The sequence below is a fragment of the Coccinella septempunctata genome, chromosome 1 (genome assembly GCF_907165205.1).
Source record: "Coccinella septempunctata chromosome 1, icCocSept1.1, whole genome shotgun sequence".
NCBI classification, from domain to species: Eukaryota; Metazoa; Arthropoda; class Insecta; order Coleoptera; family Coccinellidae; genus Coccinella; species Coccinella septempunctata.
The window spans coordinates 65061931-65080690 of record NC_058189.1 but is presented as its reverse complement, the minus strand read 5'-3'; the positions used below and the strand labels follow the sequence as shown (position 1 = coordinate 65080690).

Below are 18760 nucleotides of genomic sequence, written 5' to 3'. Positions count from 1 at the left end.
AGGAGGAATCTTGAAATGTCAACGTTTGCGTAAACGACAACACCGCCCGCACAATAAAGGAAGGTTGTCTTATGAGAAATGTCGGAGTGAAGCTGTCAAAAAATTCAAATAAACATTCGTATTTCCTTTATTTTGGGTTTCTAGACTTTTAAAATGTGATAGTTGTGTACAAATCAACAATGGCTCAGGGTGTATTGAGCTCGGATATCTCGAGGAGAAATCCTCAGGACGAATATGAGCTGATCCAACGTATAGGAAGTGGAACCTATGGTGATGTGTATAAGGTAATATCGAAGTCTTTAGAATTATTTCTAAAGATTCTATTTCTTGTACATGAAAGATTACAAAAAAGGCATCATTTATAACTTCCACAGTTTTCAAATTAATCTTATTCACTGTGAACACCTAAGGGCAATTCATAATCCTCTCTTCCTAATATCAATTGAAGCAATGTACTCTGGTTTAATCTGCTTTCAACATTCATAAATCTTATAATATGAAGGATTTAATAACGCAGTAAATCAAAGAGGTGTAATAGGATGACCCTTTTTTACGCTAGTAACAACATAAATTGAAAAGTTCCTAATTATGATATTGTTGTATAATTTTTAACATTACCGAACACATAAATAATCAATTGGCATCTCAACTTATCTACCATAATTTACGAATTCAAGATTGATGGTGTGTTTATTTGAATTACTTTTTCCTTGAACAGGTAATTGAACATATTTTCAATAACTATGATTAGGTGAATAAATATTATTGGGATTAGATAAGACTTATATCAATACAAATGGAACTCCCAGCTTAACAATTAAGGAACTTTTTGATCCATAAGGTGGCTGTCCTATTTATTATCAGTTAAATAAACCAAAAAAAGAAATTCGTTAAATGAGCAAAAAATAATAATCTAATCTTATATTGATTGGGTATCTGCAATTTGTTTTAGGAATTTGAATACAGGAAGACTGTCTCGAATTTTCATTGAATGCTTCTTTCAAGATAAGATTTGAGTTGAATGGATTCTTAGTTATGTGTTGTCTTGAGTTGATAGAAAATATTTTAAAATTTTTAATCAATTTTTCCTGATTAAACAGGTATAGAAGTAGAATTGATTATTGAAAAAACTTATTTTCAGGCAAAACGTATCTCTACTAACGATTTGGCTGCAATAAAAGTAATAAAATTAGAACCTGGTATGTAGAAACTGAATGAGAACTTGAGGAACCAATAGTTATATAAAACTTTTTGTAGGAGATGATTTTGCTGTAATTCAACAAGAAATACTCATGATGAGAGACTGTAGACATCCTAATATTATTGCATACTATGGTAGTTATCTTAGAAGGGACAAACTCTGGATTTGCATGGAATATTGCGGAGGTGGCTCGTTACAGGATATTTATCACAGTGAGTGAGCTCACAATTTATGCTTTTAATTATTAATTAGGAATTAACGCTACTATCAGTCTCTTATTGTTTCAGTTACTGGACCTCTTACCGAAAATCAGATTGCATACATGTGCAGAGAGACATTGCTTGGGCTTTCCTACCTCCATGGTATGGGAAAGATGCATAGAGATATAAAAGGGGCTAATATTCTGCTCACGGAATGCGGAGACGTGAAGCTGGCCGATTTTGGCGTGTCTGCGCAAATAACTGCGACCATAAACAAAAGGAAATCTTTCATTGGAACTCCATATTGGATGGCACCTGAGGTAAACTTGAATGTCGGATAAAATTCGTGCATATTTCATAATGATTTTCGAATTAAGGTAGCCGCAGTGGAGAGGAAAGGCGGCTACAATCAACTGTGTGATATTTGGGCGATTGGTATCACTGCAATCGAGTTGGCGGAGCTTCAACCTCCCATGTTCGACTTGCATCCAATGAGGGCCCTATTCCTCATGTCGAAGAGCGGATTCAAGCCTCCCACTCTCAAGGATAAAGAGAAATGGTATATTTATTTTGGTACTAATTCATCTGTCTATGTTATAAAAATATTGATTTTTATAGGAGCCCAACCTTTCATAATTTTGTGAAAGTTGCGTTGACAAAGAACCCGAAGAAAAGGCCCACAGCCGAAAAATTACTACAGGTAACTTGAACCTTGAAATCTAGGTTTACAGTAACAGAAATCCTCTTTCAGCACTCGATATTTCAAGGGGAAATGAGCCGGAGATTGGCCCTCGAGTTATTGCAGAAGGTGAACAATCCATCGCACATGTTCACGGATATGGAGGCAGACGAAGATGGGGTGAGAGAATTCCTAATAATACAATCCTTAATAACTTTGTATTGTATTTGGGGATATGTTCATTGAGCGCTTGATGCGGAACACAATTAAAGAGATATTTTTTACAGGCCGTACCAAATGTACCACAACGTATCGCATCACGACTCACATCACGACCAAGAGCACAGAATCTGGTTCAAACTGTAGACGTGGACATAGAGAATATAGATGAAGTTAATAACACTTTGCAGAGGCAAGGTATGTAACTAAAATTTTATAATTCATCCTCTCTATAATAAATTATTCGTAAAATCTTGTTTGTTAAACTTGAAGACCACCTGTGACTATTTTGGATATATTTATGACCATTCATCATTTTGCTTCTTTTCTAGCCCCTTGCATTAGTTCAAATGGAGATAAGCCAGAAAACTGGGATGTTATGGATATTATGAACAATGTTACGACCGTTCATAATTGCATCGAACACCAGAATAAAAAGTGTGGTTTAGGTGTGGCTTTCGACTCTTTGAATCGTGAAAAGTGAGTATTGATTTTAGATGGTATTTTCCTTTGCTTTCGTTGGTGTTCCAATAAATATAAAAATTTGTTATTTTTTTGTGGACCGCGAGTTACGTGTATGAAATACTGGAAGGTCACCTTTCGAGTCGATAATCTTACAGAAAAATCATCACAGATCGGAAAGTGATGCACATTCCGAGGAAGCAGCTCTTCTAGTAATAAATCTGAGAACCATAGCGATCTCGAAGCAACCGTTCGGTCTTGACGAATTTTTAACGGACCCCATCTTTTTGGGAATTTTTCGAACGTCAACTTTTGAATCGCGTATCTTTCAGGAAAATCATCGCAGATCGGAAAGTGATGCACATTCCGAAGAAGCAACTCTTCTAGTAATAAATCTGAGAACCACGAACCACAGCTTTCTCGAAGCAACCGTTCGGTCTTGAAGAGCTTTCAACTGAAATTTGCAATTTTTGAAAAAAGCCATTTCGAAGATGAAAATCTAAACGAAAAGGGATAGGCTTTCGAAATTGCCCGCCATAAATTTAACGTGTTCGAAAACCTATATTTTCTCACGAAAATTTCAAATATCTGGCACTTTTTAGAAGAAAATAATTTTTTTTGCTTTTCCACTTTTCATTTTCGAGTTGACTTCGAAGAGCTCTCTTTAGTGCAATTCTCTATTGAATCATCAACTGTTTGGTTTTCTGGAATCTTCAAAACAAATTATATACACTCCATATCCTAAGAGAGTAATAGAACATCCTGATTTTCAGATAGAGTAGCAATTAGGTCATTTTTGACCCAAAAAAATCGAGATTTTCGAAATCGAGTTTTTGTGCTTGGGTGCAAGCCTTGGCAATGCTGATTATAAAACCGGAAATCCCAATTGGATCAGACGAATATAACAGGAGATATCGCAGATTGAAATTTGTAATTTTTGAAAAATGCCATTTCAATGATGAAAATCTGAAAAAGAGCGGATAGGTTTTCGGAAATGCTCGCAATAGATTCAGCATATTCGAAAACCTATATTTCCATACCAAATTTTCAAATATCTAACACTGTTCACGAGAAAAAAATTTTTTTTTTCCATTTCTCATTTTCTTTGAACGGCTCTCGAGAGTGCAATTCCCAGTGGAAGTCTTGATCGCCCTAGGCCCCTAATATCTGGCCGGATAGGCCCTAGGCATACCCGCCACTGATAACAATAAACTTTTCAATTGTATTCTTATCTACTCAAATAAATTGTTTCATGATTCAGAAAGCATTATTTGTACACCAATGAAAGCTCAATTAGAAAGATAGGAGCAGTGATCATTTTGTAGTAGTAAAATTGTGTATTTGATTTAGTTCAGAGAGAAAAGCTATGACGGGTTCCCAAATTTTGAACATGTCCCTGAGGTTAGGTCTGATGGTTTGTTTGCAGTGATTCATGAACAGTTTTTAGTTTTTCTCATAGTCCACAACACCTTTGTTGTAAAGTCTGAAAATTGATTTTACGACGTGAAGAAAAAGAGTGATCAAAAATGAATTTCTTGTATTATAAATTCATTTTTGTAAATTTCATAGAAACAGAGAGAGATAAAACTCCAATACCACCTCGTCATTGATATTATAGAGAATAGTAAGAACTTTGGTACTCAAAATATTGATGAAGACCTTATCTGCCTAAAATTGAAGAAAACTCCCCACTTTTGGCTCTTCAATAAATCCTGCAGTCTGATCATATCTATTGAAATATTCAGGGTGTAAAATCAGTTTTCAGTTTGCAAGAACTCCCATCAGTTTGCATTCATCATTACTTTTGCATAGGAATAACCAATTAGTTATCAGTTGCTTGGTTTACAGTTTACACAATTAATTCGTTAACTCGTTTGAATTTATTTTTATTTGAATACCATTTTTTTTTTCGTGATGGTTGATGTGCCAGATGGGAAATGAGAATATCACTTTGCTTGCTTCAGAACATTTATTTTTCATTATCTTATATTTTTGCCCCATCTGGTTCATGGTAGTTTCCAACTAATTCTCAAGTAATTTTTTTTTAGTTCGTCCCTTATTTTAATGTATTGTATTGTTATTTAGGAGTCTATTGCAGTACATTGACGAAGAGTTAATGATGAGGTAATTGCAACGTACATTCGAAAAGCTTACTAACCCAACCGCTTCTTTTTTTTTCGTTTGTGCTATTGCTACCCCTTCAACGCTTAAAAAAAACCTCTTTACTAATCGGGATTTGGGATTTTTAAGTTTTTTGTTTGTGGATCGCACACATTACGTTTTTTCCGCTTCGATTTCAAATGTGCAATATTTATTTTAGGGGAACCTACAAATATCAAGTGGCTGACTCTTACGATCAACAGTAAGTGGAAAATGTTTACGGTAGATTTACCTTTTTTTTTTAGGAAATGTTCGTAAAGTGTCCTTAGTTTGTTGGAATGGTATCATCAAGTGTTTCCTGAAACAAAATCAGTTAATTTACCAATTGAACTTGGAAGAATGCTGTTCTAGATTATGAAACCTTAAATCCAATCATTATAGTTGTTGTTTTTTTTTTTTTTTTTTTTTTTTTTTTTTTTTTTTGTGAAAGTTGCGAATACGTTTGGTTTGCTTGCTTACGAAAAGGTTTGGCTTTATTGCTTAGTTTGTGGATGTTGAATAGCAAAATGCTCATCTACATGGAAAACAATTAACGACGTAAAGAAGATAAAAGTTTTTTCAAATAGTAATATTGACATTTCGGTTTTTAGAAGTTTGCTGTTTTTTGTTAAATAACAGTTTATTGCGCCTTGTTACTCAATGTGTGGACATGGTGAGTCTTTGATTCGTACAAATATTTTAACATTAGATTCTTGTGGTCAAAATAAACACTTTTTTCCTGGACCATTTTTTTCGATTCGGCCCTGATAAAAAGTTTTCATAATAAGCTGTGCCACCCCTGGGCAAACAAAATTATCTTCAGAATAACGAGCTAAATCTGTGACACTACACATCTGTGGATCTTTTAAACAGAGTTTTATTCAGCCAAAGTACCCAATTTTTGCAAACTTTTTAATTTTCGAACATCAAATTACTTGAAAACAAAAAAACGTTCAAATATTCGTTAGATAGCGTCCAACTGAGTTTCAAGAGTTGGGTTCTTTGAATTTTTGGTATGTTTATGGTACGTAATGGTCAAAATGAGAAAACTGGAAGACGTGGGTGATATCTTTTGTTCGAAAAAGATTCATCAAATAAATGAATGATGAATTAAAATAACATTTTTCATGGTTTTTCAACAGCCTGTATCTTTCAAACCGAACCGATTTGGAAAAAATGGTATAGGGGAAAAGTGTTTCTCTTGAACTCAAGAATCTACTGTTGAAATATTTGCACGAGTCAAAGACTCGCCCTGTATACAGGGTGCATCAAGTAATACATTTGGAATTCGGTAATAAGACCTCAGTATCTACCTTTCTCGAATATTTTCAGGTTTGTGACTCTTCCAGTTAGAACAGAAATAAATTTCAAATACGTCAATATCCTCTTATTACAGAATTCATTTTCATTCGTATAAGTCTCTAATCAAGATTTTCAATGGGGTCATCCTTGACCAAAGATCAAGTCTCTGCCTTGGTATACCTTTTACTGTTTATGGATGTTATGTCTATAAGTTGTTATATATTTTGTGGGACGGTATTCAAATGCTTTGAATTGGAAGTTTCACTCTCTTCCAAAAGAATTTTCCGAAGAATAAAAAATTAGAAAGTGTTTCTAGAAAGTAATGAAGAGTTTTTCAGAACTGTTTTCCATGTATGCACCACCGCTGATAAGTGACAGAATTCACCATTTTTTTTTTGGAAATAACAAATTGAAGAATAAATGATAGCAGATCGTATCTGAAGCATTATAATTTCTTGTGAAAATATGTATAGTTCGAGTAATGCTATTTATTTGCAATGTTGATCTTATATAGGAAAACCAAATATGTTGGAGTTCTTTAATTTATATTCATACACAGGGCGACTCTACCAGTGCAAGATAGCGATTCCAAATGCGATCTTCACAACAATGTATCCACCCTCAATAACGAAGGACTGCTGAATGGATCCCCGCGTAGGCACTCTTCGGTGGATGAGATATTTCCCATGGTTAATTCCATGAACATACAAGGTCAACGCCAAAGATCCCTTAGTGATAGTAGTAGGAACGAAAGGAAAGTCAACGGTAGGCATTGCTTCTCTTATTAGGTTTATTCGTAGAGTGGTTTGAAGCGGTTGTGAACTTTACAGAGCAAGCGTAATTCCTTTTTAGGGAAGCGAAAATCCATTTGTGCTTGCTCTGTACTGTTCACAACCGTTGTGAACCACTCTACGAAAAAGCCTATTAGCTATTTTATATATATAACATATAAACAGCAACGAATTACAAATCATATTTTCATAAATATAATACACGATACTCATGGAAACCTCGTTGTATTTCATTCTTTCTAGGAGCTGACGCAGAAAATGATCATCACAGTAACAATAGTCCTCCAGATTTGGTAGCATATCCACCGGTACCTCCCCGAAAACATCGAAGAAGACACACACCACCTAGACCTCCTAGTAATGGGCTCCCACCAACCCCCAAGGTCCATATGGGTGCCTGTTTCTCGAAGGTAAAAGAAAAACAGTAACTGAAAAGAAATGACGTTATGTATCGAGCATACGGTTTACAGATATTCAACGGCTGTCCTCTGAGAATCCACTGCACGGCTTCTTGGATTCATCCAGAAACGAGAGATCAACACATCTTGATAGGCGCCGAAGAAGGGATATACAACCTGAATTTGAACGAATTACACGAGACGTGTATCGATCAGTTGTACAACAGAAGGACCATTTGGATGTACGTGATCAAAGATATCCTGATGACGCTCTCAGGTACCGAAACGCGTAATTTTTCGCGTGGGACAATTAATCAATCGATGTTTCGTAGGCAAGACGCCGCAGCTCTATCGACACGATCTGTTGGCGTTGCAGAGCAAGCAGTCGCACAGGTTCAGCCTGCACATGAACCGCATACCGGAGAGACTGGTACCTAGAAAGTTCGCCCTGACTACCCGAGTTCCGGACACCAAGGGCACGCAGAAGTGCTGCGTATCGCGGAACCCGTACAACGGCTACAAATATCTCTGCGGTGCTTCATCCACTGGCATCTTTCTGATGCAGTGGTACGACCCCCTGAATAAATTCATGCTGCTGAAGGTGAGAATAATCTTTATTAGGAAGCTCCTAGGTTCTGAACGCTGCCGGCTTATCGATTTGTGGTGACAAAGAGTATCGATTCACTTAACTCTGTTAGAAGTCTCCTAGCTGAAAATGCCATTTGGTACTTGCTCACAGAGCCGGCGTTAGGGGTGAAACAGTGAAGCGACCGTTTCAGACGCCACTGTCTTAGGGGCAGCATATTGGTCAGTTTACCCTTTTCGTATTTCATATTCCTCATTCACTGGAATTTATTTTTTTTTAAGCACTCATTCAAGATTCTTCACGGGAAGAAGAAATTTGTATATTATCATCGGAAAGTTTTTTTTTTGGTGGGGTGAGGGTGTTTTATGATGGAGTAAATAAGAGATAAGCGAGGAATCAATTTTGATGGAGTAAATGTTATTATTGATATATTGATGCTTTTTTGGCAAAGGCGCCGAAAAATTCTTTGTTTCTGGCGCCGGCCCTGCTAACTCAGTGCAGTATTTTTAAAATTGAAGTAAGAAGTACATTCTTTTGATAAACAGAGAACATTACAATTTTTAAGATCAAGCAATAATGGGGAATTCTCCTCAATTTGGGTTATCACTGCATATGCAAGTTAAAACTGAATAATTATGAGTTTCATTCATGCCAAATGTCCTTGTCCCTTACATTCGAATTAAGAAAAGAGTAGGACCATAAAGGTTTTCGAGACTTCAGTCTTGGAATAGAATTTTGTGAAATATAGGACAGGATTGGAAATGAGTCGGGAAAGGAGTCAAATTTATTCCAAGAATTTATAATTGCACTCTGTCTACGAATATGGGGCAGTACAATGTTTAAAAGAACTGGTAACCATTGAATAGGTGAAGATCCAAGAGTTCCAGAAATAATTCTCATAAAAAGACTTAGATGTGCATCTTTTTTTTGCACATGAGCACTATTAACCCAAACGGGGCAACAATATTCTGCAGTCGAAAACACCAAAGCTGGGGCTGCCATTCGAAGAATAGTTGCATCAGCACTCCATGCCACCAGCTAGTTTATGCAGGATATTATTCCTAGTTTTCAACTTCAAATGCAAATTTTCCAAATGCATTTCGAAATTCAGCTTAAATCCTACCCATTATGGTTTGAAGATTTCTAAATCTGTAGATAGATTATTCTCTACTCATCCAAAATCAGAATGATGGAATGCGAGGGAAATATCATCAGCGTCTATAAATTTGTCAGAAAAAGTAGTAGGGATGTCAAACAGTTATAAATCGAAAAGAAGAGGCGCAAAAACTGGAAGATCATTATTCAAAGTTTTGAAATTACTTCTATTATTTTCAACAAAAACACGAAACCCTCTATCTGACAGCATGTTTTCTAGTAAGCGAACCATCTTTCCACACTTCAGATGTGTATAAAGTTTGAAAATCAAACCTTCCTTCCAAACTGTACCATATGGAGCACAAAAATCCACAAATGCTGTTCCTGTTTTTTGTTTATCATTGAAACCTGCTTCAATGAGAGTGATGAGGCTCAGAACCTGATCACAACAATTTCTATTTTTCCTGAAACCCCCTTGACAATTTTAGAAAGAGTCTCCTAGAGTCGATTCTATCCTAAAAAGAACTAGCCTCTCTAGAATTTTGAAAAGAACACTCAATAAATCAGGATCAGAAGAATCCTTTCCACGTTTCAAAATGCCTATGTCTTTCAACGTTCGGAAAATTGCCACAATTTAGAATGTTATTATAAAAAGACAACAACCAAACAAGGCCCTTTTGCCTCATCGCCTGCTCGATGAACTCAGGATGAATTCAGTCGAAACCAGAGGTGTAAAATACACGATTTAATTGGTGAAATATACGGAGTTGGTGAATCGACACCTTCCCTTTCAATTAGATAAAACATGGCTTTGAAAAACAGTTAAGTGATGACCAAAAATGGACGAATAAATTGTTCATTATTACGCACAAATTTTCTTTTTTAAGTGTAATTTTTTCAATTTTCGCCTCTATTCTCATTTCAGCATGTTGATTGTGTTCTTCCTAGTCCTCTGAACGTGTTCGAAATGATAATAACGCCCGAGTTAGAGTATCCGATCGTTTGTGTATCCATAAAACAAGCCTACCAACCCGGCAGATACAAACTAGACCTCATCAACATGAATTCAGGTAATCTTGAATGCGGAATTTTCGAATCTACCGAAGGAAGTGTAACTTTGTCTTGTTAACCTTCGTTATTTTCCCAGGAGCAAGTTGGTTTCATTCAGATGAGCTTCAGGATATGGACGGCATGGCTACCGTGGTTCCTAAACGCGAAAATTTAAATATCATCAACGTTACGCAACTCGATAAGGATTCCGTACTGTTTAGCTACGACAACGTAGTGAAAGTAGTAACTCCTCAGGGTAAATTAAAAATGAACAAGAAGCAGGTGTCTGAATTGATATTCGACTTTGGGATAGAGAGTATAAGTGAGTGAAAAACAATCATTGGCACTTTTTTTTTCGATATGGCATTTCAATCAATTTTTTTTCAGTTGTACTTCCCGATAGCGTTTTGGCGTTCCATAAACATGGAATGCAGGGAAGATCCTTGAAGAATGGGGAAATCACCCAAGAAATCGCCGACCCTTCTAGGTCCTATCGGTTATTAGGGTCCGACAAGTAGGTTCATACAAATATGTTTATTCTATCGATAACCTTCTCTCATTTTTCCAGGGTTGTAATGTTGGAAAGTAATTTAATTAGGGGTAGCACGCTGACTGTGGACGAAGGTCACGATTTGTACATTTTGGCAGGGCACGAGGCCAGTTATTAGGGAGAAGTAAGTGATTTGTTTCAAGAAATTTGTAACCATAAAAAAAAATGCGAATAAGATTACAAAATTTCAAAACATGGCCATGTTATGAGAAAATGAATGGTACCTGTTGTGTATTGAACTATTTTGGTTTCTGAATAATGGCATTCCACTTGTCACAAAAAATAGGTTAGTTTCGTAGGGGTGTCAACCCCACAATACATCCGTTGACCCTACTTTCAAAATAATTAAAGTGAAATGTGAAAACTTGTTATTATTTCTGACTGATGCCTTGTTTCAGAGGGATATGAAGAGAGCCGGTTCTTCATCAAAATGCTCGAGAAGTATTCGAAACTTCTAGTATGTAGGATAAATAAATAAAATCAAAATACAATACAGAATTCGTTTATGATAAATAAATAGAACAAGTGAAGTTTTCTTCCCGTCGAGGATCACTGAACATACCTCATTAGAGAATTTGAACGTAGCTAAATTTTCAACTATTTTTGGTCTTCAATTTCGAATTACGAAAAGATTCACTAGAATGAGATTAATCAAATTTATAATGGATCATACTGAAGATACAGATCAAAACCTGAATTTGAAAGTTTGATTGTACAGTTCTATATTTTTCAAATTAATTCCATAGGTGTAAAACATTATTTTTCAATATATATAGTAAAGATATATCAAATTATTATTCAATCATAAGTTGAAAATATACATTATTTCACCTTTTGTTCAGAATCATGAAGCAAGTTTAAATTTTTTTGATCTTCACATAATGGTGGTTAATTACTATAATCACTAGTTTTTGATAGTAATAGGATTTAATAATTTGCTCACATTGATCAACACCAAAAACACTTTTTGAAATAGATTTATCATTTAACAAAATTTCAAAAAAAAAAGTGCAACGTAAGATGAAATTCGCTTAAAATATTAATATAATTTGTGTTGAGAGAATTTCTGGAACTTGCTTCTACTTTAAAGCATTCCACTGTTGTCAACTATTCTCACTTCTATTTAATATTTAATTTTGTTCATCTAACGATCGAATTAAATAATTTTTGCTGATTAATTTTACATCTTGAGATTAAAGACCGAACTTCTGTTATTTATACTCTTCTTCATAGTTAAGAGCTTCCACTGAAACTATCAAATTTGCTTAGGAATTGATTTTTCTATATAACTCATGTTCCATCTATTTTAAGACGAATGTCTGCTCAATTTTGAAGTGAAAAGTTCATTTAAGACTGAATTCTTTTTGGTATAAAAACTCCGAATGTTTCGGACAATGTCTTATCTAATTCTTGAAACCTTTTACACATTCTTCTGGAATTGCTTTACATCCATTTAAAGTTAAAAATCTTTCGAAAATTTAGAATCTTTGAATGCGAAGATATATAATTGATATTTTATTCTTCAAATGTCTTGAAATGAATTTTTCCTTGTTAGTTTGTTTATTGTTAGAATTCATTTTATTTCGTTATAAATTGGCAATTGACGTTTCACTTAGAGTTAGGCAGGAGGTCTGACATACAAAAAATGAAATTATTTTTTCATGGTACAGAATCCTAATAGATCAAATAGAAAAATCAAATCATCTTAGTAATATGAAAAAAACTCGTTTGTTTAAAATTTAACATCAAATGTTCATAGTTTCCACAATGCCTGTTACCTAAATTTCGCATTGTCCCCATCCCAAGACTGCAGTAACAATTCTGAAGTTAACATTACCTCTTAGTATAATCTCACCCATTTTCTCTTTCAAATTTGGTATAGTCAGCAGCATGAATTGGCTGTGTTATTATTGTTTGAATATAATGTTATCTTTGTAAATATTGTAAATCATAAGGAATAATGAATATACCAAAAATAAATTATTATAGGTTGAAGGAATTATCTGACGTGACCAAGGCTGTAGTAGATAGACTAGTTACGTAAATTGCTAAAATCGAAGTTGTTTCTTTATGGATTTCATTTCATTGTTGAATGTTTTTATTCTTCACTAAAGTAACCTAGGAATCATATCTTTATGTAATTTCGCCGTCATTATAATATTTTTTATTTATATATTTTGTAAATAAAAGTTGTAAATTACAATTGCGTATTTCATTATTTCCCAAAAACCATCAAATAAAGAAGTCCCGACTCTGATGAAACATTTAATGGAACATGCCGGAAAAACTCAAGAAAAACAGTAAGTGTAAAAAAAGCTATAATTTGAAAATGACTCAACAGAGAATAAGTATTTTATCTCCATGTTTTCTTGTGCTAGCAGTGTCCGCGTACTTCAGAGGAAGAATTTATTACTCTAGTCGTCTAGACTGCCATGTCCTGCTCTACTCTACTCGCTGTACTTTTTTTAGTCCGAAGCCTTCCTTGGAGAATTCCCTTCCTAACAGTCAAAATCCTGTGAAAATCGGTTGGACCAATCTGAAGATTACCCGGACAAACAGACAGACAAAAAGCGTTCCAAAAAAAGTGCAACTAAGCAGAAAAACAAAAAAATATATTATACAAATACTCGCAAATTACAAACACTCCAACTTATTTAGTCAATTCATGTAGAATACAATCTGCACATTTTCCAAGTACCCCTTTTTGAAGTGATAAGAAAAAACGTAACGATTTCTATCTTCAGAACTATTGAGAGTTTTCTTTTAGCACCTTTTGTTACATTGTCAAGTGTTTTTTGTCTTCTGGGCATAAACAACAATTTCTTTGGCGAATGTTGGCGTTGCTTTCATATGCATCCACCTACATGAAAGATCGTGTAGAAATAAAGCTAACTTGGGTCCAATTTTATTTCGGCTTGTTTCTATAAATATCTCCCCCTGAATCCGGTAGTTAGGTATATTTAGAGTATTTTCTCAGCTCCGTTTACGAAATATTGTCGCTGTGTGTGGAATCAAAAATTCATCAGTTATCCCCCCAGAAAGTAGGTTTTTAACGAAATAAGGGTTCGTTTTGTACGTTCGATATTTTTTCAACAGTTGGGAGAAACTGGTGCGACATCAGATATTCGAGGTATGCGGCGTCTAAAACGAACGTGAAAGTATTTATGTAAAGGAGAAATTAATCCGCTTTGATTGAAAGTAAGTATATAAGCAAGATTCATATCACCTGAAATTCAGATTCATGGAAGTGACCGTATTCTGAGAGAACGAAATCAATACAAAATACTCCATTGCGAAGTGCTCCGTGCAAGATGTTGCCACATGCCCAAAACATCAGGACCAAATCAAGATATAACCTTAAATCTTATCCGTTCAAATTCAAGTTCACGATAAAAAACATCTAATTATTCATTTCATCGATAATTTGAACCAATTAATAAAAATTTCCTTTCAAAACCAACTTGTGCAATTAGAACATCTGGCAACATGAGGTCACGTGAATGAAGATAAATTTTCAAATATTGGCGCATTCTGTTGCGGTAATTTTATTGGGAAATGAGGGAATTTTATGTACGAATATTTTATTAAAGGCTTCAAAACTGAGGCTCAAATATGGCCGAGACAGAAGGAGGTTCCGAGCAGGATGATGTATCATTCCTTAGGACCGTAAGTATTGGGTTTTTAATATTTTGAGGTTAATAGAGTGAAATTGTGAGAAAACCAAATTTATTGTAGGAAGATATGGTCTGCCTGTCTTGCACAGCCACAGGGGAGCGTGTTTGCCTAGCTGCTGATGGATTTGGCAATCGACATTGTTTTTTAGAGAATATAGCAGATAAAGTAAGTGAACTTGGCAATATCTTAGAATACCATAGGCGTAGATGGGGTTTTATACAGGGTTATTTTATTCATGTATTCGCACAACTTTAAATCAAACATTTTTCTTATTTTTTATCAATTGATACACCGACAAAAATTTTTTTTCATAATATCCAGCTTTTTCAATAGCATTGTTTTGTTATGCTTCTGAATATCGTTTATAATTATTATATATTATTGTAGCTTCTGCTCGTTTATTGTTGGGAGTTGTTTTATCTTTCTTTTATATAAATTTGGATACGTTTATAGTTCTTATAATTTTTGTTTTTCAGAATATACCTCCTGATCTTTCTCAGTGCGTTTGCGTAATTGAACAAGCCCTATCAGTTCGTGCTTTACAAGAGTTAGTAACAGCTGCTGCAAATGAAACGGTATGATATGTAATTATAAGATGAAAATCGAAGGTATATATATTGAAAATGTTATAAATTATAAATCTACTTATTTGCGATTGAAACACAAACCTCATATTTACCGCATATCTTTCATGCGAAATAATTTCGGAATTTTTGATATTCAAGATTTTTTTGCACTATACTACCTTTTATGTTATTTGGGTTAGATTGTTCTTTTGATATATTGACGATATGCAACCGGTACACAAACACAATGCACATTTTGCATTCATATCACACTAACCTGTTATTACTTCAATTAATTAGTCTTGTATACTGACACCTTAATGCAGTGAATCATTAATGTTAACCAACAATATTTTTTTCTCTCCTCTCTCTCGATTTTTCTATTCTCACCTGCAAATTGAGAAAGACGAAGGCATTTTCAATGATTAAATAACAGGCTTCGTCAAAATGTGCTAGTTTCTTCACAAACGTGTATATATTTTTAATTTTTTTCATTATAATATGTATTACAAGCAATCAGAATAATCATTCTATGTAAATAAAACGAATTTTTCGTTCCTTGCTTAATCCAACAGTAACAAATAACAATTTCCAAATTGTTTCGAGAAAATCTATAAACCGCGCTATGCAATTTTGATGACAGCCTGTATTGACGATCATCATAAATGCTTGTTATCTATTATTTTTCCGTATAAAATGTTCATTTTCGATTTCCTCTTGTTTGTCCTCTGTTTCACCTGCTTAATTTTTGCATTTCAGGCACAGGAGAATGTAGTAAGTAGAACGGAATCGAAGTATATTGTATCATTTATTATATTTTATTCTAACCATCTAACAACAACACACCTGACTTTGTAAAACAATTGTAATTATTGTGCTTATTTGGACTACATATCTGCAAATAACTGGCATACTCCCAAAGTTAGTTAATCGATGACCGATACTTTCATGATTAATTACTGATACTCTTTTATAATGAACATTTGATTTTTTTTATTTCCTTGAAAGATAATCATCCATATGAATCACAGTCAGAGGCGAACTAACTTTGGGCTTACTGCAGTATAACAAAATCCTCTCCCTGTGAATCTTGAACTGGATATATTCGTATAGATATATTGATTTCATGATTTTGAGAAGCTTCATCTGGGCCGTACACAAAAATTACTGTAGAACGCTGTTGAGAGAAATTTAACACGTCCTGTTTGAAAATTTTGATGGCGCACAAATTTTTAAAGTTGAACTAAATGTTGAAGAATTCCGTTTTATGCATATCGATTTTTGTCTTGTTCTAAAAGCGATTCGCGTTTGATCCGAAACTCATTTTGCAGGGTAAAGGAACTGGATCTGGGCACAGAACTCTGCTTTATGGTAATGCCATTTTGCTCAGGCATCAGAACAGCGATATGGTAAGGATTTAACTTATGAATCTTTAATTTGAAACCCTATTTTTACAATGCTAATTGAATATACTCGTTTTTTCAGTATCTTGCATGTTTGTCAACTAGTTCAAGTAATGATAAGCTTGCCTTCGATGTGGGTTTACAAGAGCATAGTCAAGGTGAAGCTTGTTGGTGGACTGTTCATCCTGCTAGCAAACAGAGGTAAATTTGTTCGTCTTATTCGAAAAGGAATATTAAAATAAATCATTTTAGGTCTGAGGGTGAGAAAGTACGCGTTGGTGACGACGTAATCTTGGTTTCTGTCGCAACAGAGAGATATTTGGTTAGTTGGTTGATGAGAAAAGATTCATAAGACACTTATCAAACTGAAGACAAGTTATGAATCGGTTTATAATTTTTTTGCAGCATACAACAAAAGAAAACGATAAATCTGTCGTTAATGCAAGTTTCCACGTGACCCATTGGTCTGTACAACCTTACGGAACTGGTATTTCGAAGATGAAATGTGTTGGCTATGTCTTTGGGGGGGATGTCTTAAGATTCTTCCATGGAGGCGATGAGTGCCTAACAATTCCATCCACATGGAGCACCGAACAAAAGTAAACCTTTTCCATTGAATATAAAGTTTGCTAATCATTCAATATAATCAATTTTCAGCATTGTAGTGTATGAGGGAGGGAGTGTCATGTCACAAGCCAGATCACTTTGGAGGTTAGAACTAGCCAGGACTAAGTGGGCTGGCGGCTTCATAAATTGGTATCATCCAATGAGAATAAGGCACTTGACAACTGGGCGGTACCTCGCTGTCAAGGAAAACAATGAACTTTGCCTTGTCAGTAGGTAAGAATATCATTGATCAGTTTAGGTCAGTTTAGGTCACCAACAAGTCTGTTGACTATCCATTTGATTATGGAAAATTTCTTTTATTTTCAGGGAGGAAGCCACAACTGCACTAACAGCCTTCTGTCTTCGCCAGGAGAAGGACGACCAAAAAGTAGTTTTAGAAGACAAAGATTTGGAGGTCATAGGCTCCCCAATCATCAAATACGGTGACTCCACAGTTATCGTACAACATTCTGAAAGTAACTTATGGCTATCTTACAAGAGTTACGAGACCAAGAAGAAGGGTCTTGGAAAGGTGGAGGAAAAACAGGCGGTGCTACATGAAGAAGGTAAGATGGACGATGGGCTAGATTTCAGCAGGAGTCAGGAGGAAGAATCAAGAACTGCTAGAGTTATAAGGAAGTGTAGTTCCCTTTTCACCCAATTCATCAAGTGAGTGACCAAAGTGAATTGGGCGGAACAGAGAACTCAATATGTTAATTTTCAGTGGATTGGAAACTTTGCAACTGAATAGGAGACATTCGCTGTTCTTCCAAACGGTTAACTTGAATGAGATGGTGATGTGCCTTGAGGATTTGATCAATTATTTCGCTCAGCCTGCAGATGACATAGGTACGTAAAATCAAATGTGTTCAATCGATTAGATAGACTAATATTCAATCATATTATTTGCTATGATAGAACATGAAGAGAAACAAAACAAATTGAGAGCATTGAGGAATCGTCAAGATCTCTTCCAAGAAGAAGGCATACTCAATTTGATTCTGGAAGCCATCGATAAAATAAACATAATCACCTCTCAAGGTTTCTTGTCTGCATTGGCTGGGGATCACAATTGGGAAATGATTTCTGGTTATCTCTACCAGCTCTTAGGTAAGGAGAAGCTCGAACCAATATGATGGATCGATTTTTATTATCCTAATGCTTTCAGCTGCTATCATCAAAGGAAATCACACCAACTGCGCACAATTCGCCAATTCAAACAGGTTGAATTGGCTTTTCTCTAGGTTAGGATCACAAGCGTCTGGTGAAGGTACTGGAATGTTGGATGTACTCCATTGTGTCCTTATAGATTCACCAGAAGCGTTGAATATGATGCGGGTGAGTTAGAAATATATATAATAAGCTCTATGAGCTTGGGGACAGTTCAAACGTTTCAGTCATAGCTGCATAATATCCTATTTTATTTGAAATATTTCCCCGTCTATAGGATGAGCACATAAAAGTGATCATATCCCTCTTGGAAAAACATGGTAGAGATCCGAAAGTTCTCGATGTCCTGTGTTCACTTTGCGTGGGTAATGGAGTGGCGGTGAGAAGCTCGCAAAACAACATCTGTGATTATTTGTTGCCTGGTAAAAATCTACTCCTACAGACTCAATTAGTAGATCACGTAGCTAGGTGAGAATGAGCTCTCAAAAAGATACCATGAGAGTAACGTTTAATTTTCAGCGTCCGCCCTAATATTTTCGTAGGAAGGGTGGAAGGTAGTGCCATATACCAAAAATGGTATTTCGAAGTAACTGTGGATCACTTGGAGCAAACAAGTCACATGTTGCCGCATCTGCGCATAGGATGGGCCAATTCCAAAGGGTAAATGA

The 18760-nt window shown here is 35.2% G+C and overlaps 3 protein-coding genes across 9 annotated transcripts in view; 2 read left to right on the top strand and 1 right to left on the bottom strand.

Annotated features, from left to right (window-relative positions):
* LOC123308947 (hemicentin-1) overlaps positions 1-5590 on the bottom strand; it is a 325793-nt gene extending 320203 nt beyond the window's left edge. The window contains exon 1 of the mRNA XM_044891796.1: positions 5154-5590. The gene's annotated coding sequence lies outside the window, so the exon portion shown is untranslated. The remainder of the gene's footprint in view (positions 1-5153) is intronic.
* Positions 24-12875, top strand: LOC123308906 (mitogen-activated protein kinase kinase kinase kinase 5). Of its 7 annotated transcripts, XM_044891701.1 has the most exons (21): positions 24-284; positions 1142-1199; positions 1258-1413; positions 1489-1721; positions 1779-1960; positions 2020-2101; positions 2153-2260; positions 2368-2497; positions 2632-2779; positions 4112-4162; positions 4847-4885; positions 5082-5123; positions 6762-6967; positions 7237-7403; positions 7464-7668; positions 7724-7992; positions 9998-10142; positions 10220-10444; positions 10510-10636; positions 10691-10796; positions 11071-12875. In XM_044891701.1, exons 1-20 carry the CDS (start codon positions 180-182, stop codon positions 10788-10790), a joined length of 2778 nt encoding a protein of 925 aa, XP_044747636.1. In that variant the 5' UTR covers positions 24-179; the 3' UTR covers positions 10791-10796; positions 11071-12875. The 7 variants fall into 7 exon arrangements, with proteins under 7 accessions (XP_044747636.1, XP_044747662.1, XP_044747645.1 ...); XM_044891727.1 differs by lacking the exon at positions 4112-4162; XM_044891710.1 differs by lacking the exon at positions 4847-4885.
* Positions 12876-13647: 772 nt separating this feature from the next.
* The window catches only part of LOC123318238 (ryanodine receptor), a 31821-nt gene continuing 26708 nt past the window's right edge, over positions 13648-18760 (top strand). Inside the window, exons 1-16 of the mRNA XM_044904857.1 lie at positions 13648-13870; positions 14263-14338; positions 14408-14512; positions 14824-14922; positions 15673-15687; positions 16245-16322; positions 16399-16517; positions 16569-16638; positions 16722-16915; positions 16974-17156; positions 17250-17591; positions 17647-17771; positions 17841-18032; positions 18091-18260; positions 18370-18560; positions 18612-18752. Of these exons, the coding sequence (XP_044760792.1) occupies positions 14285-14338; positions 14408-14512; positions 14824-14922; positions 15673-15687; positions 16245-16322; positions 16399-16517; positions 16569-16638; positions 16722-16915; positions 16974-17156; positions 17250-17591; positions 17647-17771; positions 17841-18032; positions 18091-18260; positions 18370-18560; positions 18612-18752 (2078 nt within the window). The 5' untranslated portion in view covers positions 13648-13870; positions 14263-14284. The remainder of the gene's footprint in view (positions 13871-14262; positions 14339-14407; positions 14513-14823; positions 14923-15672; positions 15688-16244; positions 16323-16398; positions 16518-16568; positions 16639-16721; positions 16916-16973; positions 17157-17249; positions 17592-17646; positions 17772-17840; positions 18033-18090; positions 18261-18369; positions 18561-18611; positions 18753-18760) is intronic.